The following is a 25895-nucleotide window of genomic DNA, read 5'->3' on the forward strand; positions in this document are numbered from 1 at the left end:
AGAAGCAACTTATAACATTTTTGCTGGCAAAACGTTTGCATATTTTTTAATGCCCCCCCTTTAAGCCATGCATAAAAAATGGTGGCCCACCCCCTATTTGCACCAGCCCCCCCCCCCCACTCCCGATAAGTAATGACCAGTCCCTAATCTTTGGCTAAAATGTATGTGGAAATGCATTTTTTCTCATAGTAGTTTCATACCAAATAAAAACGTATGTGAAGTCATCAGGGGGATAGTCTTAGACGACTGCCAAAAATAAGGTTTTAACGCTCTCTTTGTACTTTTTACACCATTCTGTATAATTTTGTCTATTTTGCTTTCATAAATCTGAAGCATATTTTTAACGTAGGCACGTGCGTGTTGTGTTTAGGTAACGAGAGCAAAAGCCAACGGACATGCATTCGTTGCGTGTTATGTTAAAATGTCATTTATTTGACAAATTCTAATGTAGTTAAATATTACCTGTAAGTGTAATTGTTTTGTACGTCGTACATTGGCCAGCGATAAGTCACTCATTGACAAAAATAAAATAAATAAATGTTTAGGACCTGTTCTGATTCACTGTAAACCGTGGTTGGTGAGATACGTTCTGTTGTTCAACCAGTATTTAGCTTCGTTTGATTCAGAATTTCTTTTCAATTTGATTTCCTAGTCCTAATTATTCATGACAGACATATGAAATTCTAAGAACGGATTTTACGTACAACGTTAGACACCTGAAAAATAAGTTATTTAACATTTTCCCATAGACCATAATGCACTCTGTTTCCTCGCCAAAATATTGCATAACCATTGTCTTCGTCTTTACTTGCGACGACTGTATTACCCAGGAGAAATTAAAAACAATCGATTTACAAAATTTTGCGGGGTAAACACGGTGGTCTATGTAAAAATGGTGAATGCAAACTGCAATTTGCTTTACACATTAAATAAATTTGAAATATTTTTTCTTTGCATTAACGTGTGATAATTCTCTGTAATATGCACACTAATTTCGTGAGGGAAAAACAGTGTAATTTTGCGAATTTTGTACACCAATAAGGTGATGTAACCATATCTCTCTACTGATAATGGTTGAGGGAAAGAAGGCAAATATCACGGTCCATCAACAAACCTTTGCCTTTTGTTTGACATTTTTTTTTGTCTGCGGAGCAGTTTGTGAGGAGTACTATGATAAGCATAGTTGTGGCATCGTATTTCAGTTGCCAGTGACGGTTATATAACTTTATCATAAAGTACTTGATGGCATGCCATATCTCATGTGTCTCTGACCGAAGTCGAGTTAAAAAAAGTTCTGAAAACAACAAAGTTCTGTGGCTAAAACTACATACAACATTACTATAATTAGTATCGATAATTTTACCCGATTGTAGGATTTAGACCGTGGAAAGGTCGTGTTTTCATTCTTTGGCCAGAGAACGTTTAAGAGTCGTTACTGTAATTAATTCTTACTGCAACCCCACTGTCTTTTTACATTATTAATTTCCTTAACTGGGATGAAGCTTCTTGCAAGAACATTCTTGACCAGGTAATAATAACCAATAGATTTCCTTACGATAATTGGCGTGTGCTTTTTTTCCAACAAACCGGTTTTAAGGTACTTGGAGACCTTTATTAGTGTTTTCACATTTCTTCTAGAATTTCTCTTTAATTAAATACCGACTGCTATATTTACAAGACTAAAAATTTATAAATGTTAGACAGCAGTTCTAGTATTGTTCTTCACTGCCTCGTCGATCCAGTTTCTAAAGTACAAAGCATCAGAAAACACTCCCGGATCTCCTTGATCTACACAGCCACCATTACTCCAACTCGTTATGCCGACCAAGTACCAACGGCCGTCTCGCTCACAGGTCAGTGGTCCTCCGCTATCACCTCTACATGTACCTTGACTCTCACCTATTTTTCCAGCACAGCGCATATCTGATGTAACGGCTATATCACTCCGATTGAAATATTGTGCGCAAACGTCGTGATCTAAGAGAGGCATGGTGGTCTCCTGAAGAATTTCTGGTGGCGACGCAAAACGTCCTAACAGCCCCCATCCAGTGACGTAACACGTGGTGCCGGCAGCAAAGTCAAAATCAGGAAGACAGATGGGCGAGACATTCGCATTAAAAATTATTGGACGCTTGAGTTTCATCAACGCGATGTCATTTTGTAGAGTGCTGGGGTTGAAATTTTTGTGAACAATGATCTTTTCTACCGGGATTTTCTGCTCCATTCCTTCTGCAATACCTCTATGAAGTTCTCCTAAAATTCAATCGAAAAGAGATCAATAGAAAATTCAAATACTTAAAATAAAAGTGTATTTGCGAGCTCTCATCTGTTAGATGTTAACAAGAAAAGTACTGCAAAAGCACTTATAGCGGCGATGTCCACGTTTATTTTACCACATTTTCTTCAAATCACCTAAATGTCAAACAGCAGTGGATCTGCTATCTTAGTGTACTTTGAAAGGTATCTAGGGCATAGTGGAAATGGGGAGCAAAAAACTATTTCAGTGGGACAGTGACTAGTCACCAAAAATCAAGACTATCTAAAAACTGCTTGATTGTTTAATTGGAGATTTTTGGTGTCCATTCACTTACCCACTGAAAGAGCTTTTCACTGAGTACTCAACCTTTAAGGAAAATGAAGAAATAGATATTTTTTAAAGTAACTCTAAAACAAGAATTAAAACGCCTCACAAGTGTCAATACAACTTCATTTCCTTTCGCTTTTTTACCTTGATCATAAATGGAAGAAATGATTCTTTTACCTACCTACAGTTAGATTAAAGTTAGAAGCATTTCTCAAAGTCAATAGATTCACCATACAATGAGCTGCAGTAACAACCCAATAATGGTCAATGATGGAGCCTCCACAGAGGTGGGGATAACTATCTTTATCGTCAGAGTATGCTAACTGAACCTGCCATGGCCACTCTCCTGGCTTAGCGTTCACTCCTCCCACGATCTGCGGCGACATTGATACGTGAACCCGCTTAACACCACAGGGGCCTGTAAACAAAAATAACTTTTCAGTCAGAATTGGCTTGTGAACAGGCTCTCTTGTGTTGAAATAATTATTTTATATAATAATAATTTATTATTTGTAACGCGTAAAAACAACATTTAAATATGATCTAAGGCGCTCAGGGAAGGGAAGGGCGAAAAGACGGCGGGAAAGCTCTAACAAACAGAGAGCGGAGGAGGGACAGTAAAAAAGGAAGGACTATAGTAGACCTACCGTAAATCCTCTATTAAGCCCCCTCTCTCAAATACGCCCCGTCCCACTAATAAGGCCCCCCTTTTCAGGGGAAGAAAGGTAATAAGCCCCTTCCTCCCCTCCCCTAATTATTATTCACTATTAAATGATAGACTGTATTAATCAATCACGACTGTAAAAATTCCTGTGGACTGATCCGGGATGGTTTATTTACTAACTCGAAGTTCGGATTTGATTATGATCCTCAGCTGCATGACCTTCTGCATGACCTTCTTGAGCCTGAGTTTTTCCACTTTGTATTCTAGTTCTTTATGGAGAACTGATGCCATCGTCTTTTCTAAATTAAATAAGTCCCCCCGTCTCTATTAAGATCCCCCCTCAAATAAGCTTGAAATAAATAAGCCCCCGACAAGGGCTTAATAGGGGATTTACGGTATGTACTTTATTTCGGCAGCTTATCATTTTTGGTCGACTAAATGGTTTATAAGCCAGATAATATTAGGCTGATTTAGCAACAGAACAGAAACGTCATTTGACGACGAAAAAGCGCGTTAAGGACGAAACTAGACTTCCGGTGCCCAAATTGCCGCTCTGCCATTGGTCAAGCTAGTTGTTTGATTTACTTACGCTGTCGTTAAATGACATTACCATTCTGTTGCTAAATCAGCTTAATACGTTGCCGACTATGCATGGATGATATAAAGTTTCATACCGGAAGGCTCCTTTTCCCTCTTTTTTTAATCGATTTGTTAGAATGTTTATGAAAACTCATAGAATAGATCATAAAATATTGGCAGAAATCTGCGTAAAAAATGAAAGGCATAGATTACGCTTGTATTCAAGTATTGCACCATCACCTACTCTTTTCTGCCTAAACTTTTAAGGATCAGGTTGGGGACGCATTTCTTTCCGTGTTTGTGGAAGTAAGGGTTTTATTTCGTCAGAGTCTTGCAATAAAAGGAAGATCTTCTCCGCATAAGCCTTTTTGAGACCTCCCTCTCAGTACAGCCAAATAGACCGGTCAAAGTTTCTACAACCTTTTGCTCCTATCCCGAAGAAAATTTATTCCTCGGTTTTGATATATTATTACAAATAGCTCGGGATAGTTTTGTATTGTTCTATTGCTGTAACTAGAAGAGCAATAAATTGCTAGCCTAATTATACTCAATCCTTTTCGTAAAACTTACCAACAAATGAAACATTTATAGGTGAACTTTCTCCACGCCCAAATTCATTGTAAGTTACACAAACGTATGTTCCTTTATGCTCAGTTAGTGCACGTGTTATGTTATGAATACCAGTCGATGAATTAAAAACGAGGACACCATTGTGATAAATATTGTACGTGGTTACAGGTGGGTTGGCATGCGCAGTACAACTTAAGATGATCGACGAGTTAATTATACCGACGTTGTCTGGAACTGAAACTTCTAGTTTGGTGTCGTATGGTTTATCTGGAGGAGAAAAAATAGTTTATCAGAAAAAACGTTTAGCAATTACACCGTCCAATGCAATTGAAATAAATGGCCTCGTACCGCTCAGATGTGAATAGCAAGTGCTTTTACAGTTAGACAGTCTTTAAGGTGATTCCCTAGTAAAAGAACCTAACATAGATTGTAGATGAAACTTGGTACACTGGTGTAACAACTCAAGAAGATGATAAAAAAGTAATAAAAAGTGGGGGTCACCGTGCTCGTTTTGACGTCACAATGCTGAGAAATACGGCTATTTTGGACCCTTTGTCAAAAACCGCGCGCAGCCCAAAACTAGACAAAAACGAGAGATTTTTTCGATGAAGCATGTGGTATCGCACAGAATTTGACTTTATTGTATTGTTTATTCACTTACATACCAGAAAAATACCTGTGAATGCTCCTGTTTTTATTTTACGCTCCAAAGTAGAATTCAATTGGACACGCGCTATTCGGCCCGTGATAGCTCAATCCGTACAATTTAGTAAAATTGCCAAAAAAGTGAACGTAGATTTGTGCCAATTTTTTTCTCATCGAAAGGAAGCACTGTCCTTATTAAAATCATGAAATAAAAAATGGGGGTCACCGTACTCGTTTTTGCGGTAGAGATGCAGAAAGTGCGCATCGAATGCATTTTCTCCGAGTTTTGAGAGAGGACTGGGGCGAGTTTCAAAATAGAATGCATGTGAAAGGGGGAAGAAAGTATTAAAAAATCTGGTTTTACAGAATTTACATCGAGATATCACATTTAGGATACAATGTGATAAAGAAAGCGTTTAAATAAAAATCAAAGCGAGTAAGCACAAGTTAAACATCCACTATCGAGGTTCTCCGTGAGGAAGTCGAACTCAGCAACACGCGTACTGCCTACGTTATGCACATTCCCAACACATTGAGTCTCACCTCGGCAAGAAACAACCGCAAGCAAAAATTCCAATAGCGTTTCTCTTCAGTCAACTTCATTTTAATATTGTTACTTCACATGCTCTTTTTTAGGGCGGCCATCTTGTTATGCGCGGTAAGAGATGCGGAGTGCAAAACCAGAGAATCACCTTAACTTACAATTTATTCCGGTCCGCCGTTCATCCAGCAATTGCCTTTGTTCAATAGGGCTACTTATACGAGGACTGAAAAGTAAGACGCCCCTTGAATAAGAGCGCACTGTACCATTTGCACGAGCATGTATTTCAGACACTTAAGGTCCGTAAGCTGCGAACAGATCGTATCAATAGCTTGACTCTGCCCAAGAATGCAAGACGTCCACTTATATGCATGCTTTCCGTCATTTACTTTGTCATGTCCAACAGTCCTTCGTAAAAATGAGCCTATTGTATCTCAACAGCAATTATACCTGTGCTTCCTTCATCACAAATAGATCCCATTTCCATCCGGTCTTTTTTCCGAAGGAGGTTTTAACCGGGATCATCAGATGGCTTAACGGAAGATGGCTTAACTTAATTACAAACTGGCCAATATAGTAACATCAAAAACAAACACGATTATAAGGTTCGGTTTGAGATATGCAATAAACAATCCGCAATTTTGGACATTTTCATTTGACCAACAAAAGGTAGGTACTCACGTAATACATCCAGTACGGCAGATGCAGTATCAGGCAGTCCCAGGTCATTCTCGGCCTTACAGACATACGTTCCTTTATCATGCCGACCCACATTCTGTACAACAAGCTGCTCTCCTGACGGAAACTTTTTGCTACTGTCTCCAAGCTTTTCCCACGTGATGTGAGGGCGAAAGTGCTGATATGGAGGATAGGAAGTAGCATTACAGAAAAATGTAGCACTTCCGTTTTCAGTTATAGTCGTGTTTTGCGGAGAATTGATAATTGAGAAGGCACCTAAAAGGAAAAAGGTAACATATTCATTGCTCTATCATTAACGATACACCACATGTGTACCATAAGAATTCAGAGGCGTAGCCAGTCATTTTTTGTTGTTAAGCCCAATTTGCATGAGTCTTGAATGGGCTTGTTGAGGACATATTAGCAGGCCATGCTAACACTGACCCATAAACAATTCAGCGCAGTAAATAAAAGTAAAGTAAACTAAGAAACCATTGAGATGGATTGGTTTGTTGGAAGTTGCGTTTTAACAACGATCAACGATCATGACCCCTCAATCATTTTACTGCTTTAATATTGATCATGTATAAGTAAAGGATATTCATTCATTAATCAATACAGAGTAAACATAATTCAAGCAGATGATTAAAGAAACCAAAGGAAACCCCTCTACGTCGAATCTACTTGAAAAACCAAGATGGTTTTCCCAGTAAATTATGTGCGTATCTTGCAAGCCCATCACCGCGACAAATTGGCTCACGTGCCTGAATTGAAAGCAGTGGACCTTTTTAGCCTGTATATTCAGACCGCATGACGTTCTCTAGATAATTTGCCTTTTTCTTGTCATAAATAATTTATTCCATGGATGTACGTCCATAGGACGGCATTTGAAAGAATCAGTTCTCTGGGGAACCATCACGCGTTCTGAAATGGGAAAACAAAACATGCAAGCTAGAAAGGTCTATTTCACGCCGCCCATGAGCTCAATTTCACCCAATTTTTTGTTAAGCCCGGGCTCAATGGCTTAAAGGTAACTACGCCACTGGAATTTTCTATTGGGAGCTGTCTCTTTCCTTTTTTAAATAGCTTACTAGTCACATTAGGCATGGCTGAATAGTGTATTTGAAGCGGTTAGTCAAGGACAAAGGCAGAGCAGTCAAAGATGCGTCGGCACGGCTTCGCGGCTGTACCCAGGGACAAAGGAAACTGTCCATAATAATCAGATGTATGTAAAGCGAGGTTTGACTGTACGTATATTTGAATTCAAAATTATATTTTTCAGATACTCTGTACATTTTCATCTACAGAGTATTTCGAGGCCGCACCTCATTTGAGTGGCAAAGGACCAAAAGGCGGGTCTTTTGCGTTCAATAAGCCCGAAAATGACAATAGGTCTAGACTGGCCGAGGAAAAGGACAGGTAATCCAGCGAGAGCGCAAAAGTAACGAGCAATGATCGCACTCTTCGCTATTATGTTGGCTGGTTTAGAACGAAAACTGCTACAGAGATATGTCCATTACGTAATATATTCACTTTACATCTCCAAGAGACTGAATTATCTAAATATAATGACTAATTCAAATAGTTTCTCATGACAACTTGTGAATTATCCAGGATTAAGTTACCGACCTATCACAGCGATCGTAACAGAGATATTAGCACCAGTCCCCAGGAGGTTGATAGGTACGCAGTCATATGTTCCTGCGTCAGAGTGCCTGGCCTTCGGTATCACGTGAGTTCCTGTTAGACTCGTTCCAATGTAAACACCCTCACGATAAAAACGGTACTGACTGGCCGGAGGGTTAGCTTCTGTATCACAAGTCAGTGAAATTTGATCGTTACCAAGAACGACTGGATTCAGTTTATTTGTTTTCAGTGTTGTGGAAGATGGTGGATCTAAAGTGAAGAAGAAATGAAATAATTATTAAAATTATAGGTTAGAAAATAAAAGAAAAAATACCAGAGTATAACACCCACTTTCCGAATTATCTTTAATAAAGTTTGAAAGTAAGTCTTATTGAACCAGTCCTTTTATGTGCGAGTAATTTTTATGAGCATGTAAATTTAACACATTTTATGAAAATGTTTGTATAGCAGGACTCAATTTCAAAAAGAGGAATATGGGAACTTGCAAAGAGGCTATATTTGCAATGAAACATTTCATTGTCAGTTTTTGGCTTGCATTCATCGCAACTAATGTATCGTACCTAAGCTTTTAGAAGTTTAGGACGGAAACTTACATTGAACATCGAGATTGGCGGACTTAGTCGCCGAATTTCCAACACCATTTTCCGCTACACAACTGTATTCCCCACGATCGAAACGGGCAGCAGTCGTGATCAATAGAGTATGCCCAAAAGCAAGTGTCGCGCCGTCTTTCACTCGCACCCACGACAGTCTCACCGCTGGTTTTCCTGTGGCATTGCAGAACATGGTGACGTTTATTCTGTCTGTTTCTATTACAGTGCGATTCTGTGGTCCGTGGTTAATTTCTGGAGAGACTTTAATAAAAGAAAAACAATTTTTTTTAGAACCAAGAAAAAACTAACATGACATCTCTGGCGTTTTGAGTCTAGTATGACGATCGACTATAGTTACATAATTATACATAATTACATAATTATACCCCTGATATACACCATAATTAAATAATTATACCTCCCAAAAGAGCAAAGATAACGTTAGCATCGTGGGGTGTATACTTTTTTATTTACAAGTAATTACCCTTGAGAAATTATACAGTACTCACATTCAAATGTAATCCATGAATTACCCAAGAAACATATTTAATTCCTATTTGGCTTCCGGGCTGAGGTGGGTAAAACAAGGAAATGGATAAAATCTCAATGCGGTTTATTTTGTTATATTTCCCTCAGCCTCAAGTATGAATTTTGATTATTCGAAACTAGCCCAATTGCACCGTTGTTTAGCGTCCCCAGACCATACTTAAAGAAACCCACCGCCAGAGCCCAAATCCCTACTTTGCTAGGAGAGCACACTTAGTCTATACCTTTCTCTAAAAATTGAGTCGTATATTTTTCAAACAAATTTGGCTCTTTATTAAAAAAATTAACATAAAACTTACAATTGTCAGGGTCAACTGATGCTTCAGAGGTTATATTCTCTCCCCGCGGGCTGATTGCTGTACACCGATAGGTACCAAAGTCCGCTTTATCAGCATTGAGTATTCTAAGTGTTTTCCCTACAGGAAACGCTTTGCTACTGTCGCCTACTTTTCGCCATATTATCGCCGGTGGAGGGTTCCCCGTCGCGTTACAAAAGATCTCAAAACTGTCTGTTTCGTTGACCAACTGATAAGCCGGAAGAATGGCATGTATTTTTGGAGAATCTATAAAAAGTGAAGAACCACAAAGTTAGAACTTAAGTTGTTTGTTTTTTCTGACATTAGGGGGGTTTCGTCGCCAGAAGTTTTGTCTTGGTTTTGTTTACTTTGAATAAAGAAGTATACTTTCAATAGACTGTCAGTAACCTTTAACCCAGCTAACGGGCCCATTATTTAAAAGGAGTCTAACTTAAGCCGCGGTTTAACAAATCTTTGGACCTCAAGATCTCTTCCTTAGAGGGTTATTTAAGACTGAGATAAATACTTTTCTTGTCTACTCTGTCTGCTTTCATAAACTGTTCACAATAAATGGTGTTTAGATAAAACTGTGGGGCAAATTGAAAATGGCTTTGATGAACGCGGTTAAACTAGGTTTAAATAACTGGCCCGTTAAGGATTGCTCAGATCGCTAACTTCTGACTTAGCAATAAGTTTGCCATGTAATCAGTTATCAGAAACCAAAAATTTCCTAGGTGAAGCTCTATAAAAACAGCGTCAGTTGTTCTATTAAATGATGCCTTATTAATTAAAGAAAGTCAAAACAAATTAGTGAGTTAAGGGGTGCGAATATTATCCTATTTCTATTCTGTTCGGTGAGTACATCGCTTTTTCAGGCCCTTGTGAGCGATCTCTTGATAGTGGGGTGGGGGGGGGGGGGGTGGGGGGGTGGTTAATTGAGGCTTTTAAGGACTGCTTTAAGCTTCAACCTTTTTGCCGCAAGAATCAGTTCATCCGCTATCCAGTTTACATTTCAAATTCCTTTTAACTTACCATAGAGAGTAAGTGTTAAGTAAGCTTCTTTAACACCTGCTACATTTGAACAATTACACACATAATTGCCCTGATCTCCTTCCGCAAAGTTCTGAATGACATGAAAACTTCCATTGATGCCAAGCATGTTTCCCTTGAAGTAAATTCGACAAACAGGTTCAGGAAATCCAACAGACGAGCATTTTAGCGAAACATAGTCACCCGGAGCAGGAACGTTGTAAGAAGCGTTGGCCGTGAAATTGATTTCTTTTGGGCTTCCTAAATAAAGCAAGAAGTAATGAATGTGATCACTATTCCGCCTGAGTAAGAGTCAGTGAGGGATATTATTTCTCAAGGGATTAAATTAAGTGTTAAGATGAAGTAAAAAAAGTCAGCGGTGATGCTCAGCGGTGAGCTGGCCAAGATGGAGGCTGAGTTTTAAGCTCCTCTAAACTTTGAACTTCTCAGATAGTAACAAGTTTCCTTTCATTTATATCACTAGAAGCTAATAATACTGTTCTTTTAAAAACGGAATAAAGTTTTTTTTGTTGTCAAAGTTAGTATGTTTTTCATAACTTACATCGAATGATTTCGGATGACGTTGTGAGAAACCGTGTCTCATAACTGCCGATTCGAGAGGTTTTTACGTCACACGCCCTTTCCTTGTAAAAATACTTAGAATGTGTATGGAACGCTCGTCCGAAATGCAATTGAATTAAGTTTAATTAAGTTAAAACTTCTTTAACAAGAGAAAAACAAAATTAAAAAAAAATGCTTCATAAAGCGTCAATGTTTTACCACGAGAAGTAATTTCTAGACGAAGGAACCGCTAAGGTCTAACACTTTACAGAGAAAATGGCAGTAACTTTAATTCTTAGTTTCTTTAAGACCCAGTAGGCGTTGGTCTCCCGGTATTGAACCCGAAACAGTCTGCAGTCGAGCGCTCTATCGACTCAGCTAAACCTATAAACGTAAGTAGTTTCCAAAAAAGCTTCATTTATGGGAATTATTTTGCACAGTTTTTATATTCGTATTTCTCAATTTCAGAATGTTCAACTTGAATGTTATTTTCGCCGTTTACCGTAATCGAGGTCGTACATTTCTGAAAAGTCAGTGTATGTAATGAACACCAAATAAGCAAAAATGGCTGTGGCGCCATTACATAACCTTAATAAAAGTTCTTGACAGGGGATTCCATATTAAATAAAAGCATAATCTTGATGTATTCCTCATAAAGCACTATTTTCGTTCTCACCTTCAATATTAATTGCTGTTGTTTCCGTGTCATTTGCAAAAATGTTAGTTGCCAAACATTTGTACACTCCCCCATTTGCTTGTAAAATGTTGGAGATAGTGATGTTGACAGACGATTGTCCCTCGAGAAGAACACGGCCGTTTTTCTTCCACATGACCCGAGGGGTGGGCCGCCCAGTCGCTATGCAAAATAACGTCACAGTGCCACCAAGTTTAGCTCCTTGACTTGGGGAGATCGATACGATCCTAGACGGAACTGGAAAGTAATTTGCATCGATGAGAATACACCTTTTGCAGGAGTGATTGCATCCAAAGTGTTAAAGAAAACACTCCGGTGAAGGTTTAGGTCCCTATGTACGTGAGCCAAAGTTCATTGTTATACTGTCTAATTGATTTTTTTTTTAAGTATACTGGCTTCATTCTGAATTTGTATAATTAAATCTTTACCTAGGGTTTCAGCAGTTTTAGCGCACTTCGTGTTTTCTTGAAACTCTACATCATCAATAGCTATATCACTGAAGGCATCAAGACCAACCACACCTTCGAATGTTACCTGCAAAAAGCGTCAATACACAATATCAGATTATTTTAGCAATTCTCTCAAAATCGAGGAGACATTAAAGATTTGCTATTATTGATTGATTCATTGATTAATCCATCTATTCATTCATCCATGAATCCATCCCTATATTTATTTTTTTTTCATTCATTCATCCATTCATCCATTCATTCATCCATCCATCCATTCATTCATTCATCCATCCATCCATCCATCCATTCATTCATCCATCCATCCATCCATCCATCCATCCATTCATTCATCCATCCATCCATCCATCCATCCATCCATCCATCCATCCATTAACTTACTCATTCATCCATCCATCCATCCATCCATCCATCCATCCATCCATCCATCCATCCATCCATCCATCCATCCATCCATCCATTCATTCATTCATTCATTCATTCAATCATTCATTCATTCATTAATTCATTCATTCATTCATTGATTCACTCAGTCACTCTTTAATTGATAAATTTATCACCAACAGGCCCGCGGGGAAACATTTCGTAGCGAGAAGGGGAGTGTACAGTGTACAGTGCTTTAAGCTAAGTAGATATTCTTTTTACTACGTCGTACCTTGTATGTACCGTGAAAGTCAAGGGGCACTGTGGCTTTGTACCAATCGTTTCCTTGACTACCTGATATTTGCCACAAGACCTGATCTCGAACTTTGACTTTAAGAGTGTCAACCGACTGTCCATAAAGGTGGTAGTAGAAGACCATGCATGTAGCGTTTCCGTTGCCTCGTATCCATGGCGTTTCGAGTCTGGCTACCTTAAAATTATTTCCTGTTGCCTCTATATAAAAGTAGTGCCCTAAAGTAAGAGGATACATGAAGATGATTTAAAAATATGAAATTGTTTATCTTGAAGAAAAACGTTCATATTAGACCTATGAAGGAGAATAAGCTATGATCTAGGAAATTTTCCAACTAGGACCCTAGGAAAGGATATGTAACTCATTCTTACTACCGGGTGTTTTGCCGCATAGGTCTTGAAGACAGAGTACGTGCCTTACAGGCGCCAAATTTAAAGCATCGTGGGTGCATTAAAAATCAGTTAAAAAACTTTGTAAATCGGAAAATTTACTTCGACTTTCTCATTCTTTAAATTTACTGAGACAATTATACTCAAATCATTATTATGTTTTAAATAGGCCATTTCCGAGTTCCAAAACATCTCATTTTCAAAGCGAGGCTAAGTGCGAAGCCATTGATATGAAAATGATTTTTAATTATGATGCAAATAAAACTCATTTTCACAACAAAGGTTTCGCACTTAGTCTCGTTTTGAAAGTGAGATTTTTTGGAACTCGGAAATGGCCTGTTATAATAATTGCAACTTACCAGTCCCTCCGTGACCTCTTGAAGGTCCAGTGTCCCTAGAAGGTGTAGGACCTATATGTCGGATCCACTTAAAGTCTGCTGGATCACCAGGACCATTATCCCACCCGCAATACCACGTGTCAAAATCACAACTTGCGTCTGTTGGGAAGGAGGTATTCGAACATCAGTTTTTTAAAAAGAAAATTGTAAAGGAGTCACATCGCGCTTTTGCAAGCAGAAGAAATCCATCACTGTATAAGTTAGCAACAGCAGGTACTGTTCTTCAGCGAAGATAACGTAGAAGACTCCACCTGGTCAGCGGTCCGAAAAGATGGCTGCGTTTATACTTACCCCTCGTTACCAATTCAGTTTTTAAAAGAATATGTAGAAAAGGAGGAGTCGAACTGACAAGTGGGAAGGGAATCGTCTCGTTAAGAGAAAAGACACTAAGCAATTCACACTTGGTAGTGTCGAGACAATTTAAAAGGGAAAAGGTCTCACTTCCGCGTTTATTACAAAAATCTGCATATTTTGCAAACGTAGCCTCACCTTTTGCATTTACTGTGTAGTTATAGTCACAAATGACACCTGCATCTTTTGTATGATTACAATTACTGACTCCCCAGCCAGCATGTGGGCACTTTGCTAACGTGTCTTCCGTTCCACTGCAATTTACTTCATTCAGTAATATAGGCTCACTATCTCTAGCACCACCAAATTTGGACATTGTCGTGAAGCCAATAGCTCTTGGGTACCCTAACATGCGGCACACCACATTTGCATCCTTTATGTCCCACGAATCATCGCATATTGTCCCCCACTGGCCACTGTAGTAAAGATACACACGGCCCTGATTGGGGAAACCATATTTGTCATCCAGGATCTCGATGTGAATCTCTGTGGAAAGATTGTAATTCAATCAATCAACGTTTTAAAAGCAATTGTAATATTATTATTTACTTCGAAGCAGGTTTTAACCAAATGGGCCGAAACTGGGGACAACAACGGAACCTATGATAGAGTCAAACATCCATAAGCTGCCACGTCTCGTAAGCGACTAGCTCCAGCAGGTGACCACTTATTAAAAACACCCAGCATTTCGCAGCCATTGCGCATTTGATCATATTCGAATGTTAATTTGCGCGCTATAAGCAATAAATATTAATTGTAAATAGACCCTTCGTATGTGACGCACCTCTCAGCCATTACAACAGTTCTGCGGCTAAGCCGGTTCATTCAGCTCAGCTGTTTGTCAATGAAAAATTCCAGAGAGTTCTGTACGTCTTTACATGCTACGCAGAGACGAAATATTCGAAATAATGGCTGAGAAGTAAAGAAGGAATTCTCAAAATTTCAATGGAAAGATGTAAACTCTGAACGAGAAACTACCAAAAAATACTGATCAAAAAGTTTGAATTGGTAATAGTAATTTGGATTCTGCTTTTGATAACTGTGCAGATGGTGGAGGTTGTTCTCCACCTTAGTCGATAACAACCTCCTCGAGATGAAAACGTCTTTATTATAACAATCAAATCTAAGTTTACTCTTTGCCACTATCATCCTCGGAGAAAAAGCAGCTCCGACTCGAAAATAATTCGACTTAGTCAGATAGTTAGAAAGCAACTTGACAACCATCCTGTATAATTTTCTTTATGCCAAATCATGAAAATGACTGAACAGTTAATCAAAACAGTTATTTGCTGCTGGATGCCTAGTTGCATACAAGCTTTGCCCGAATATTAACAAAGTGTCTGATCAATTGGAAACCACGTCATCTGAACACATTTTCTGGAATGGTATCAATTCATACCTGGAATTTTGTTCTTACACACTACACCAGCATCTTCACTGTGATCGCAGTCATGTGATCCCCATCCACGAAATGAACAAGAAGCAACGGAGCTCTCATGTCCACTGCACCAAAGGTCATCCAGTAGCACTCGCTGGCTTGAGTTCCCAGCACCAAACCTGCCTTCTATCTCCGCAGAGATGGCACTGGGAAAACCCATCATCCGGCAAATAACATCTGCATCGCGGATATCGAAATCATCATCGCAGACAGTTCCCCATTCATTCTTGTAATAGACTTCAACACGGCCCTCGCGATCACTTGATCCATTAACCAAGCGAACTTGAACAGCTAGAAAAAATTATTAAGACACACTGAAGTCTAGAATCAGATCCATCAGATGAAATAGAATTTACTTAAAGGTCATTTGTGTTAAGCCAAAATGTCAGCAATTCGCTTGCATAAAATTAATTCTAATCCCATATTTACCACACTAAACGGAGTCTTTTTGTCGAATTGAAACTGTTTGGCAAGCAAGTGCTGTTAGTATTTCAATGAGAAGACAAGCTAAAAAGTTTTTCATTTTTGATGATGAGGCCAATCATGATCACCTGGCAATCAAAACCTCTTTTCTTGTAAAAAAAAAAAAAAAAAAAAAAAGAAGAAAAATAGTGCTTTAAGGTGAAATTATGTTGTCTCCTAGGTCTTTTAAGCAGTGTTTTCGTCAACGAGAATTTGTAAAAACAATTGGTAAAGATATGTATAAAGGAAGTTCCTGGTTATGATTCGTTATCCATTCCGTCTCTACTCTGCTACGTCGCAGAGAGGTTGACAATGAAAAAGTAGAGAAGATTTTAATTCCGACTTAACTAATTACATTCAAGTCTACTGTGAATTTTTCGTCCAAAGAACGTGTAACTAACGGTTATCAGAAAGGGAGTGAATCGCATTAGATAATTTTAAGATGTATGTGTTACATTTCCTACTTACAAGGCGGCACTGCGGGCTTGCTGTAAGTGTTATTGAATACATTTTCTTCGGGTAAATGGTTTGGTCTTGGTGAGTTACCGCATAAAACTCCAGCATCTTCACGATGATCGCAGTTATGCACCAGCCAACCATTGTGACTGCATTCGGTCAAAGAAGTCTCATTGCCGTTGCAAGCAACATCGTCAAGCCATATAAAACCAGTTCCAATAAGATGAGTGGCTGGATCATTTTGCAATACCAAATGAGCAAAAGAAAGTGCAGTCCAAGCGTAGCTGAAGCCAAGCATTCGACAAACTACAGAGGCGTCTTTGATATCCCAATGGTCGTCACAAACTGTGCCCCAGGTTCCATTGTGCAAAATCTCCAGTCGGCCAAACGTATTGTCACCATCACGTAATCGGACGATCGGAGCTGTTCATTCGCATGAAAAATAATGTACGAACAGTTTTAGGTGACTATAAAAACGCGAATATTCGTTTCTCTGTATAGGTATGATCAGTGTTTTCTACTTTCTTTACGCTGTTTTACAGGGTCAATGACTTGCCATCTTCATTTCTGCAACTTATAGCGTTTGTCGACACAACTGCATGTGATCGAAGTGTAAAAGAAATCTTTGGTAAACCTTCTTCAGCACGCATTTCAGTCCTCGCGGAAAAAAAGCGGTCAGTATAATCGCCAGTCATTAGTTGAATTCAAGGAATGGCCATCTTTAAACTGAGAAGTTTTGTTTCGACAAATATATTTTCTCGGTAATTAGCATAGAAACTCGTTTTTCCTTAGGCCCAGGCAAAACGTCGAACTTTTCATGAGACGAACCAAAGAACCACAGTTAATGAGTTAAGTTTATGGAAAGTTCGACGTCTGGCTCAGTTAAGTTCTTCTGAATTAGTTTGGATCGTCCAACACGTTCTATCCTTCTGCTTCGGGCGGATAGAACGTCTGAAAACGTTTCCGGGACAAACGTTGATCTTTACATGCGACTAACTAAACTAATAAATTAAACATTTGTATGATAATGCATTTAGCCTCACTTGGGAGAAAATTCATTAGCATTGTATTTGGTCTGATTCAGTTGATTCGTTCGATGCGTCCTAAGCTCGACGACTGAACCAACAGAGGATCTTAATTTAATTTAGGTCGACCCAATTTAGAGTTTGGTTCGTCTCATGAAAAGTTTCGGGTTTGCCATAGGCCTTGGAGTATTCTTTTAAACTGAAGTAAGTAAACAATACTTACGTTTCTTTTGACAAATTACCCCTGCGTCCTCTTCATGATAACAATTGCTTGTTCCCCATCTCCTGAATGAACAATCAGCAATCGACGCCTCGTGTCCACTGCAAAATAAGTCATCCAGCACTATTTGTTGGCTCTCGTTTCCTGCACTGAATCGTCCTCCTTCACCCTGCACGGATAACGCCCCAGGGAAACCTATCATTCGGCATATGACATGAGCGTCACGGATATCGAAGTCGTCGTCGCATACAGTTCCCCATGCACCATTGTAGAAAACTTCAACACGCCCCTCACGTTCATTTGATCCATTGACAAGACGGACCTGAACAGCTGCGAAAAGGGTAAATAAAAGAAGAATTATTACGTGAGCCGAAATTCACGACATTAACCTTTATTGTCCAGTCGCCTTACAGACCTTTACCAAGCCACTAACACAACTTGAAATCCAATGGAGTTGTTGTTTTTTGTGGCTCTTGCCTTAAGGGAAGGCGACAGCAACTATGACGCGGTGCTGTAAGTTTATCGGTAAATATCCATTGGAAACTCAATACAGCGACAAAGCAAATTTGTTTTTTTTGTGAATATACATAAAAGTTGATTTCACGCTTTTACGATTGAAATTATTGTCTCGTTAATTTTAAACGCGAGAGTTTGAATAGTTATAGGCTATACACTAAACTGACGCAAACAAGTCCTAATTTTCATTAAGTGTTAGAGAGTATGACCATCTTTTTTGTCTTTAAAAGGCCGACACGTGTGAAACATTAAATGACAAATTTGTCAACCTTTAATTTAATAGACCATTTCAGAGTTTTCCCGGGCCTATGTTTCAAAACGAGGGTAGGTACTCAGCCTTTGATATGGAAATCATTTTTCATTCTCATGCAAATAAGACTCATTTTCACAAGAAAGTTTGTGCACCTAGCCTCATTTTGAAAGTGAGGGTTTTTGGAACTCGAAAGTGACCTATTGCATCGATACTGCTAAAAAATACATTCTAGCTTTGGTGGGTCAACCACCGGACCAAATCTTTGCCACTTAGCAACATATTTTAAACATTTTTCCTTTTTCAATGTGGCTACCTTAAGGAATGATCATTACAGAAAAACTTACAGGTTGGTCGAGCAGCCTTATTACTCGGGTTAACCGTACTTGCTGCTATATTATCTGGCCTTGGTGTATTACCACACAAAACTCCAGCGTTCTCCACGTGATCACAGTCATGCAATAACCAGCCATTGTGACCGCATTCGGTAAGAGAACTCTCATTGCCTAAACAAGCCACATCGTCAAGCCAAATAGGCCCTGTTCCAGGGGTATTGTCAGGATCTTGGTTTATGATGAGCTCTCCGTAAGACATAGGGGTCCAGGCATATGTAAAGCCTAGCATTCGACAAACCACAGTAGCGTCTTTAATATCCCAGTGATCATCACAAACTGTGCCCCATGTTCCGTTATGGTAGATTTCCACTCGACCAAGATCAGCACGCCCATCTGCCAATCGCACTATTGGAGCTGTTAGAAATTAAAACATAACTTTTGAATGCAAAAATAGCAATAAACCCTCAAATATAAGAGTAAAATGGGTCTGTTCGATGCGAGTGGGTAAAAGAATCTGTTTGATGCTTTTAAAGCATTAGCCCTTGTCGGTTTTTGAAAAGCGTTAACAGTAGGCTTTAGTATATCACGTCAGTATCTTTTATTATTTGTTCCCAGAGATACACAGCACTTTCCTGTCGCAAAAATCGGATAAAAAGTGTCATATTTTATGAAAAGAGGAGTGATTTATGTAAACAGGTAAATAAGAAATAGCTAGAAATAATCTAAATATCACAGGCCTCTCGGGGAAATCATTTATAACCTGCGTATATCCAAAGCAAAGTCTGGAAGAAAGTCACTTTCTCATAGAGCTTTCCCACTAAATCTATCCATACATCCATGATTAAACAGAATCGGTGTAAAAATTTCAACCTTAGCAGTATGTTTGTCATATACCAACCAAGTTTGTATGACCATGGTTTGTATTTACCTATAGGTAATCTATCTGAGAAGTTATACCGGGTAACTGAGGGAATGTCATTCGTGTGACCTATCGCTTAGATTTTTAAAGCTGCGCTTCAGTGTTTTCAGCGATTGACATAAATTCACATTATTTGAGTGTCAATGTATTCAATACGAAAGTACTAATTGGGGACATTATTTTACGTCTCCTACTGGAAACGGGACCGCCATTTTGCGTGGACATCCGACCCACGCGAAGATCTAGCCGTTTGCCGGGCAAAGGCCGCAACACCTTCATTTCTCAGTAATTAAGAGACCCTGAGTATTGGTCCTGCCCCGGGAATCGAACCCGCGAACCCTTTTATTGTGCAGGTGACAAAGTCCAAACAATAGACCATTTTACCGATACGACGGCCATATTGAATTAATTCGATTTAAGGAGTATTATAGGATGCCCAGGGGGCATGAGCACATTTCGTTTGTATTTTCGAGCGCTTTTCGGGACATTTTTTCTTAAAGTTTTCTTAGAATAAGGTTGTAATGGGAAAAAAGTTCCCTGTGCCGTGTTTGGACGTAATAATGATTACCTTTTTCCCGAGAAATATACAGTGAAAGACCATATTTCTAATACTAAACTAGAAAAAGGCGACCATTATTACATCCAAACACGGCACAAGGATCTTCTCTCTCATTACAATCTTATTCTAAGCAAACTTTAAGAAAAAATGTCCCGAAAAGCGCTCAAAAATACAAACGAAATGTGCTCATGCCCCCTGGGCATCCTATAATACTCCTTAAATCGAATTAATTCAATATGGCCGCCGAATCTGTAAAAAGTTCTATTATCTTCTATGTGTAAACTTACCAGCCGGTGTAGTGGAAGCAACTGAGCTTGATGAGACCACATAAGAAGAACTTGGAGATATCAATGATGGCAAAACGAATACAGAGGGACTGGAAGGTGAAGGCAAGAGGACATTCGTGGTTGTTGGGTTTGATGTTGTTGATGTAATGTGATCTACTGAGCTAGATGCCACCATGAAAGAAAAACTTGGAGATACCGCAGATGGTACAGCAACTTCAAATGAACTGGAAAGCAAAGTGGATTGTACATTTGAGGTCGTTGGACTTAAAATTACGGATGTAGATAGCTGGAGTGTTGATGATGCTAAACTGGAATATGAAGGCTCTAAGACTGCCGCAGTGACCGCACTGGAGAGCGATGATGTCGAAGTTACAACCACTGCCGTTGTTTCTTTACTATAATGCGGTAAAGGTTTATCGGTCGGCGGACTGTGACATATTATTTCCGCATCTTTGGTGTGGTCGCAGTTAGTTACACCCCATCCTCTGTGGCTACATTCTGATAAGGACTCCTCTCGTCCATTACAGTTAAGTTCACTCAACCAAACTGGGCCAGTCCCACCTTGGTATTCAGAGCAACAGGTGGCAGACCACGCTCCGGAGTAGCCTAACATTCGACAGACAACTGATGCATCCGGGAGATTCCAACCATCACGACATATGCTACCCCAATAACCATAGCGGTATACTTCTACTCGACCTTTGTTAGGAGTTGTGCCACCGACAAGACGCACTGCTATGGGAAGATCTAAAGAGAAAACGAAAAATTTATTTCTACACTAATAAAAATCATTAAGATTACTTTTATCATATGTTGTTTGTTTAGGGGAACCATCGGTTAAAACGGTTGAGTACTTATGGGGTCCGCACACAAGTATAATATAAAGACCTCGTTGAGTTAATGTGGAAAAGGTGAAGACAAGCCTCGCATGCTTTAATTCGTTTGTGATTTTTTGGGGTTGGGGGAGCTACAAAAAGAGGGAAGAAATAATCTAGACAATCATGAGCTCTGTTTTGTTTCAATTGATAAGTTATGGTTTGTGTTTTATTCATTTCAAACTAAATTCCTGCATCTCGGAGTCTTATTTCAAATCGCACAATGTTAAATACCCAATCAATCATTTATATGAAATAAAGAAAGAAAGTGAGATTTAAGCTCGGTAAATGAAAGTAAAAAATGTGATATATCTTGGATAAAGTGGTTGCTTGTAGTAGATAACCAGATTTGTAATTCGTTAGCCACAAAATTCCCTACCTTTTATATCGACTTGAATTATACTCTTTGGAGCTGCAAAGGAGCTGAGAAATGTACAGCGAAACCGAGTGCCATCGGTGTCTGTGACATTGTTCAATTGGAGTTTCATGTCACTTCCAGGGATGATATTGAAAGTATCTTTATTGCCAACTTCCTGGAAAGCTCCACCAGAAAACACCTTAACTGCCATAATCTGCCATCGATTGCTGTAAAGGAACATTTCGCGTTCCAAGACTATTAAGGAAAATAGATTCGCTTTTTCAGTTTCTTCTCTATTTAATGACACCGTCCATTCCAGTATGGCGGCAGATCCTCTGCGTACTTCGCTTGGTGGCTGTACACTCCATTTGAACGAATCTGTTTTAGAATAAAGATACTCAGTTTCACTCCCAAGTTTACTTGAATTACCGTAAAATTCCGAAAATAAGCCCCTCCATGTATAAGCCCCCCAACCCGGTAACGCGAAAAACCCTCCGTTAAATCGCACACCCCCAGGGGCTTGTACGTGGAAAATTGCCCTCAAATACAAAGTAAAACAAAGTAAAAAAGGAAAATTTACTTCCAACTGTAAGGTTAGCGCAATCGATTTTGAAACGCAAATTTCCCTCCGTAGATACGCCCCTCCGAATATAAGCCCCTCCAAAAATAAGCCCCTCAAAAAGGGCCTTTGAAAAATATAAGCCCCGGGGCTTATTTTCGGAATTTTACGGTATACCTCGTAGTAACAATACTCTAAGCACTAAAGAATTAGTGCGTTTATTTCCTACTCCTCAACATGAGTCAGTTGATGCTATGTCAGTTCTCCCCTCTTATTCTAGGATTATTTTATGCACAATGTTCAAAGTTACTGGAATCGCGATTCTGAGGGAGAAACGGGCTTTGTTAAGGGTTTTAACAATATGTATTTTAGGTCAAGAGCTTGCCTTGTCATTTGAATTGCTCAGAAGTGATAGAAAAGAATCTTTTCTCTCCCGTGACTCAAGGGGGCATACACCCAAGAAAGCGTTTTTAATATTAGTATAACGTTTGGATAATTAAAGATAAGAACTTAAAAAACGTAAAATTCTAACGGTAGCGTCTTCCGACTAACTGTTATTTCTATGTATTACTTAATATACGTATTGCGGATTTATGAAAACAAGGACAATCTCGAGATTTTTAAATAAACTGACCTGTGCTTTTTACATAAAAGAAAAATAGCTTTAACTCGGGATCTCTTTTAAATACTCTGTGAGGAACCACGTAAGTTAAGTTAAAATGTGCTTTATTCGTCACTTGTCCTGGTCGCGGTAATGGGCAACGATACATTCAGTTTTGATAGTTATAATTTAAATTTAATAAATGATTTTCACGTTCGACGTTTCTTTTATTACGTTTTCGATATATCCAGGTCTTGTCATGACATATAAACACAACCTCTGCAAGAGATGAATAATGGATTATTGCTGCCGAAATATTAACAATAACAAACCAATATTGATTGACTGATCATGCCTTGAAAGCCGAACTAACTTTAAATTCCGTCATTATGTAAACCTTACATTCTTTTAAATGTCCTCAAACGTTTTTGAGAAAAGCTAAAACAGATTTGAAATAAATGTTGTGGGTATTATTTCCTATTATTGAGTTTTATTTTATTGACCATCTCTCATGCATGAAAAATCTTCGAAAGTGCATAATCAACACTGAACTCACTATGCTGAAAAATCTCAAGGGACGTAGGTGTATCAAACCATAGTTGTCTATTTGTCTGAAATGTTTATAGCGGACTCTCTTTTACTTGAAAAATTAACCGATTGCTATTTTTAACAACTGCGTGTAGTGTCCTAAAAATTAAGCAGTGTTTTAACACACACAAACAACTTTTTTACGGTTAAACGCTTGACAAAGAGGAGCGAATGTTACATTGAATACCGTCTAGTTTCCTAGAATTGTTTTAAAGCATATTTTTGTCGTTGACACCACAGGATTTTGAGGATTCTTACTACTATTAAAAGTCTTTTTGCCAGTATAAAGGTGAAAAGTAGTTCCTATTTCAGCTAGTTAACAAACACATATCTCTGCATTCCTTCGCATGATCCCTTTCATGGAATTTACATAGTCAGTCGCAAGCTTTCATATTACCTGATAATGTAAACACAGAAAGTAGTAGTGCAAACGCCAGGAAATTGTCCATCACCACTGCCATGGGATTGAGCGAAAAGTGCAAACACAGTATAATTTGTAATCTAATCCTTTCTGACAAGCAACTCGAGTTTATGACATCAAAGTAAACGAATAAACTGCCTGACGTAATTGACGGAGTATGAATAATGATCAACCCTGGAATGTTCGTTCACGCTTGCCGCACATGAATTATGGAATGTTTTGAATGAGTGACGTAATGCTACACTCCCTTGTCGCTTAATTTGGTGGAATGTCTACGTCAGCTCCCAGCACAAAGAAGTTATTATCCTGTCATTGTTGATGGTGATATTTATCTCCTAAAACGTGTATTGTCTGTTGGCCTCGTCTTACCTTATTTCGACAGTCCAGTTTCCTATGGCGGGTAGGGGGACGGATCATCCATATAAAAGCAATGGGAAATTATTGTCTCGACGTGGTTCAGGTTTAATTTGACCACTTTAAGAGACCAAACTCCAACACGTACGACCCCAAGCGATAACTTTATAGGTACAAAAGTATTGGCCTTCTATACTATCCTGAACATCTAAGAGAGAATAATTAAAAAGCTGGAATTTTATCCCTAAGCGATACGACGAACATCCCCGCCGTTAATAAGGAGAACATGTATATTAAGGAAGTTTGAATGCACTGAAAAGTAACCATATGGCATGGTGTAACTCCAAACAGTACTTAATTTCGAGCCAAGAAGCTATTTTGTGCTTGCCTTACTATAATCGGCAAGGACAGTGTGGCTGTGTTTAAAGTGTTAAAAATCCATATCTCTATATTGGGCTCATGGGAAGGGAATTTGGCCGCCGGAAACAGTGCCGACGAACGGCGGAAATAACTTTTTGATACAAGTATGCCCAGGCAGGTGAGGCGAATATTGTCTAAAAAGACCACCTTTTTCAATAACCTTACTTATTGACAATAGCACAAAAGAAAAACTTCTTTGGAAATAGGCAATGAGGATCAGGAGAAATTGAGGGATGTCTGCGGTAGGAGCCCTTGGTATGAAGCAGGGTGCAGGTTGTGAGTAGCACTAAGAGGTATTTTAGCATTATGGAGCATATTATGTATACCGAATGCAATGCAAACCACATGTAAATGCCACATTAGCTGAAAGGTGGTAGTGACTTCCTCATTGTAAACCTTCCTTTTTAGTTACCACATAGCCACATCTTTTATATATGAGTTAAAAAAAGAAAAAATTGAAATGGGTATGGTGAGTCTCCTGCTGTTGACTTTGCGATCGAATAACTTTCCTCAATCAAACTCACAACCCTACTACAGTGGAACCCCGATACAATGAATGTACTTAAGAGGCAGTCTCCCTAAAAGCGGTCCACTCGATTTCGCGACAAAAAATACTTTTCCTATATTTTTTGTCGGTGAAGAGGCTTTAGTAGGTATATACTAAAATCGCGATTTTTGTTTTCAAATTCTTATTCTTAGCTCTGCTACGAGCCAAAAACGAATTGAGTCCGTCTCGCCTTCTCAGAAAGTGTTTCAAAGACTGAAATTGATGGATTTTGAAAAGCGCGTTGCAAACAAACGAATGCCCGCACAAAAAATCTGTTCGATCCAGTTTTTTTAGTCAACCTTCGATAGTTTACAGGCTAAATAAAAATATCTTTGATCAAAACGTGTTCAAGTTACAGTGGTTCAAAGAATACCTATTTTGCAGCTTAATCCAAACCCTGAAAGTAACAAAGATTTGAGGGAAAATATCTCAAAAGTTGCGGCCTAAATCTGGTTTAAAAATCATATCAAAGTAAAGTTTTAAGACTACTTTTTTGGTTTATAGGCTCAGACTTGTGGGTATCTTCTGGGATTGCAACCAACAGTAGATTATAATCTGCCATTTTGCGTATTTGCATAATTACTGGCCGTGTCAGATGTCATGATTGTACAGATTAAAACAGGGTCGTAACATGGTATATCCGGGACCCATTGATCCCTATTTTCTTGCCGTTATTTTGATCCCTGAGCCCCATTTTCCCCAAACTTTTGATCCCTGAGCCCTGATAAAAAAATTGATCCCATCCATGTTTTCACACAAAATTTAACCTAGACTCCAAATATAGAATATAGAAC

The 25895-nt window shown here is 38.8% G+C and overlaps 1 protein-coding gene across 3 annotated transcripts; it reads right to left on the reverse strand.

Moving 5' to 3' along the window:
- Nucleotides 1-411: 411 nt before the first annotated feature.
- LOC140950272 (uncharacterized) lies at nt 412-23919 on the reverse strand. Of its 3 annotated transcripts, XM_073399485.1 has the most exons (21): nt 23757-23918; nt 21633-21989; nt 20761-21125; nt 20379-20439; nt 18626-19027; nt 17516-17842; nt 16280-16690; nt 15311-15640; nt 14050-14397; nt 13522-13659; nt 12753-12991; nt 12056-12161; nt 11610-11864; nt 10376-10633; nt 9347-9610; nt 8502-8762; nt 7891-8157; nt 6265-6537; nt 4398-4664; nt 2766-3002; nt 412-2253 (listed from the first exon to the last, which is right to left on the reverse strand). In XM_073399485.1, exons 1-21 carry the CDS (start codon nt 23818-23820, stop codon nt 1697-1699), a joined length of 5787 nt encoding a protein of 1928 aa, XP_073255586.1. In that variant the 5' UTR covers nt 23821-23918; the 3' UTR covers nt 412-1696. The 3 variants fall into 3 exon arrangements, with proteins under 3 accessions (XP_073255586.1, XP_073255585.1, XP_073255587.1); XM_073399484.1 differs by having other exon boundaries at nt 20379-21125; nt 23757-23919; XM_073399486.1 differs by lacking the exon at nt 21633-21989 and having other exon boundaries at nt 20379-21125.
- Between the last annotated feature and the right edge of the window lie 1976 nt (nt 23920-25895).

Source organism: Porites lutea, chromosome 10, assembly GCF_958299795.1.
Source record: "Porites lutea chromosome 10, jaPorLute2.1, whole genome shotgun sequence".
NCBI lineage: Eukaryota > Metazoa > Cnidaria > Anthozoa > Scleractinia > Poritidae > Porites > Porites lutea.

Excerpts from the sequence above, each read along its gene's own strand:
- LOC140950272 (XM_073399484.1), bottom strand. The coding sequence starts at position 23,820 with ATGGCAGTGGTGATGGACAATTTCCTGGCGTTTGCACTACTACTTTCT. Across the intron at positions 21,126-21,632 it reads AATTCAAGTCGATATAAAAG|ATCTTCCCATAGCAGTGCGT; the intron begins GTAGGGAATTTT and ends TTTTCTCTTTAG. Across the intron at positions 14,398-15,310 it reads GTGTAAGAACAAAATTCCAG|AGATTCACATCGAGATCCTG; the intron begins GTATGAATTGAT and ends ATCTTTCCACAG.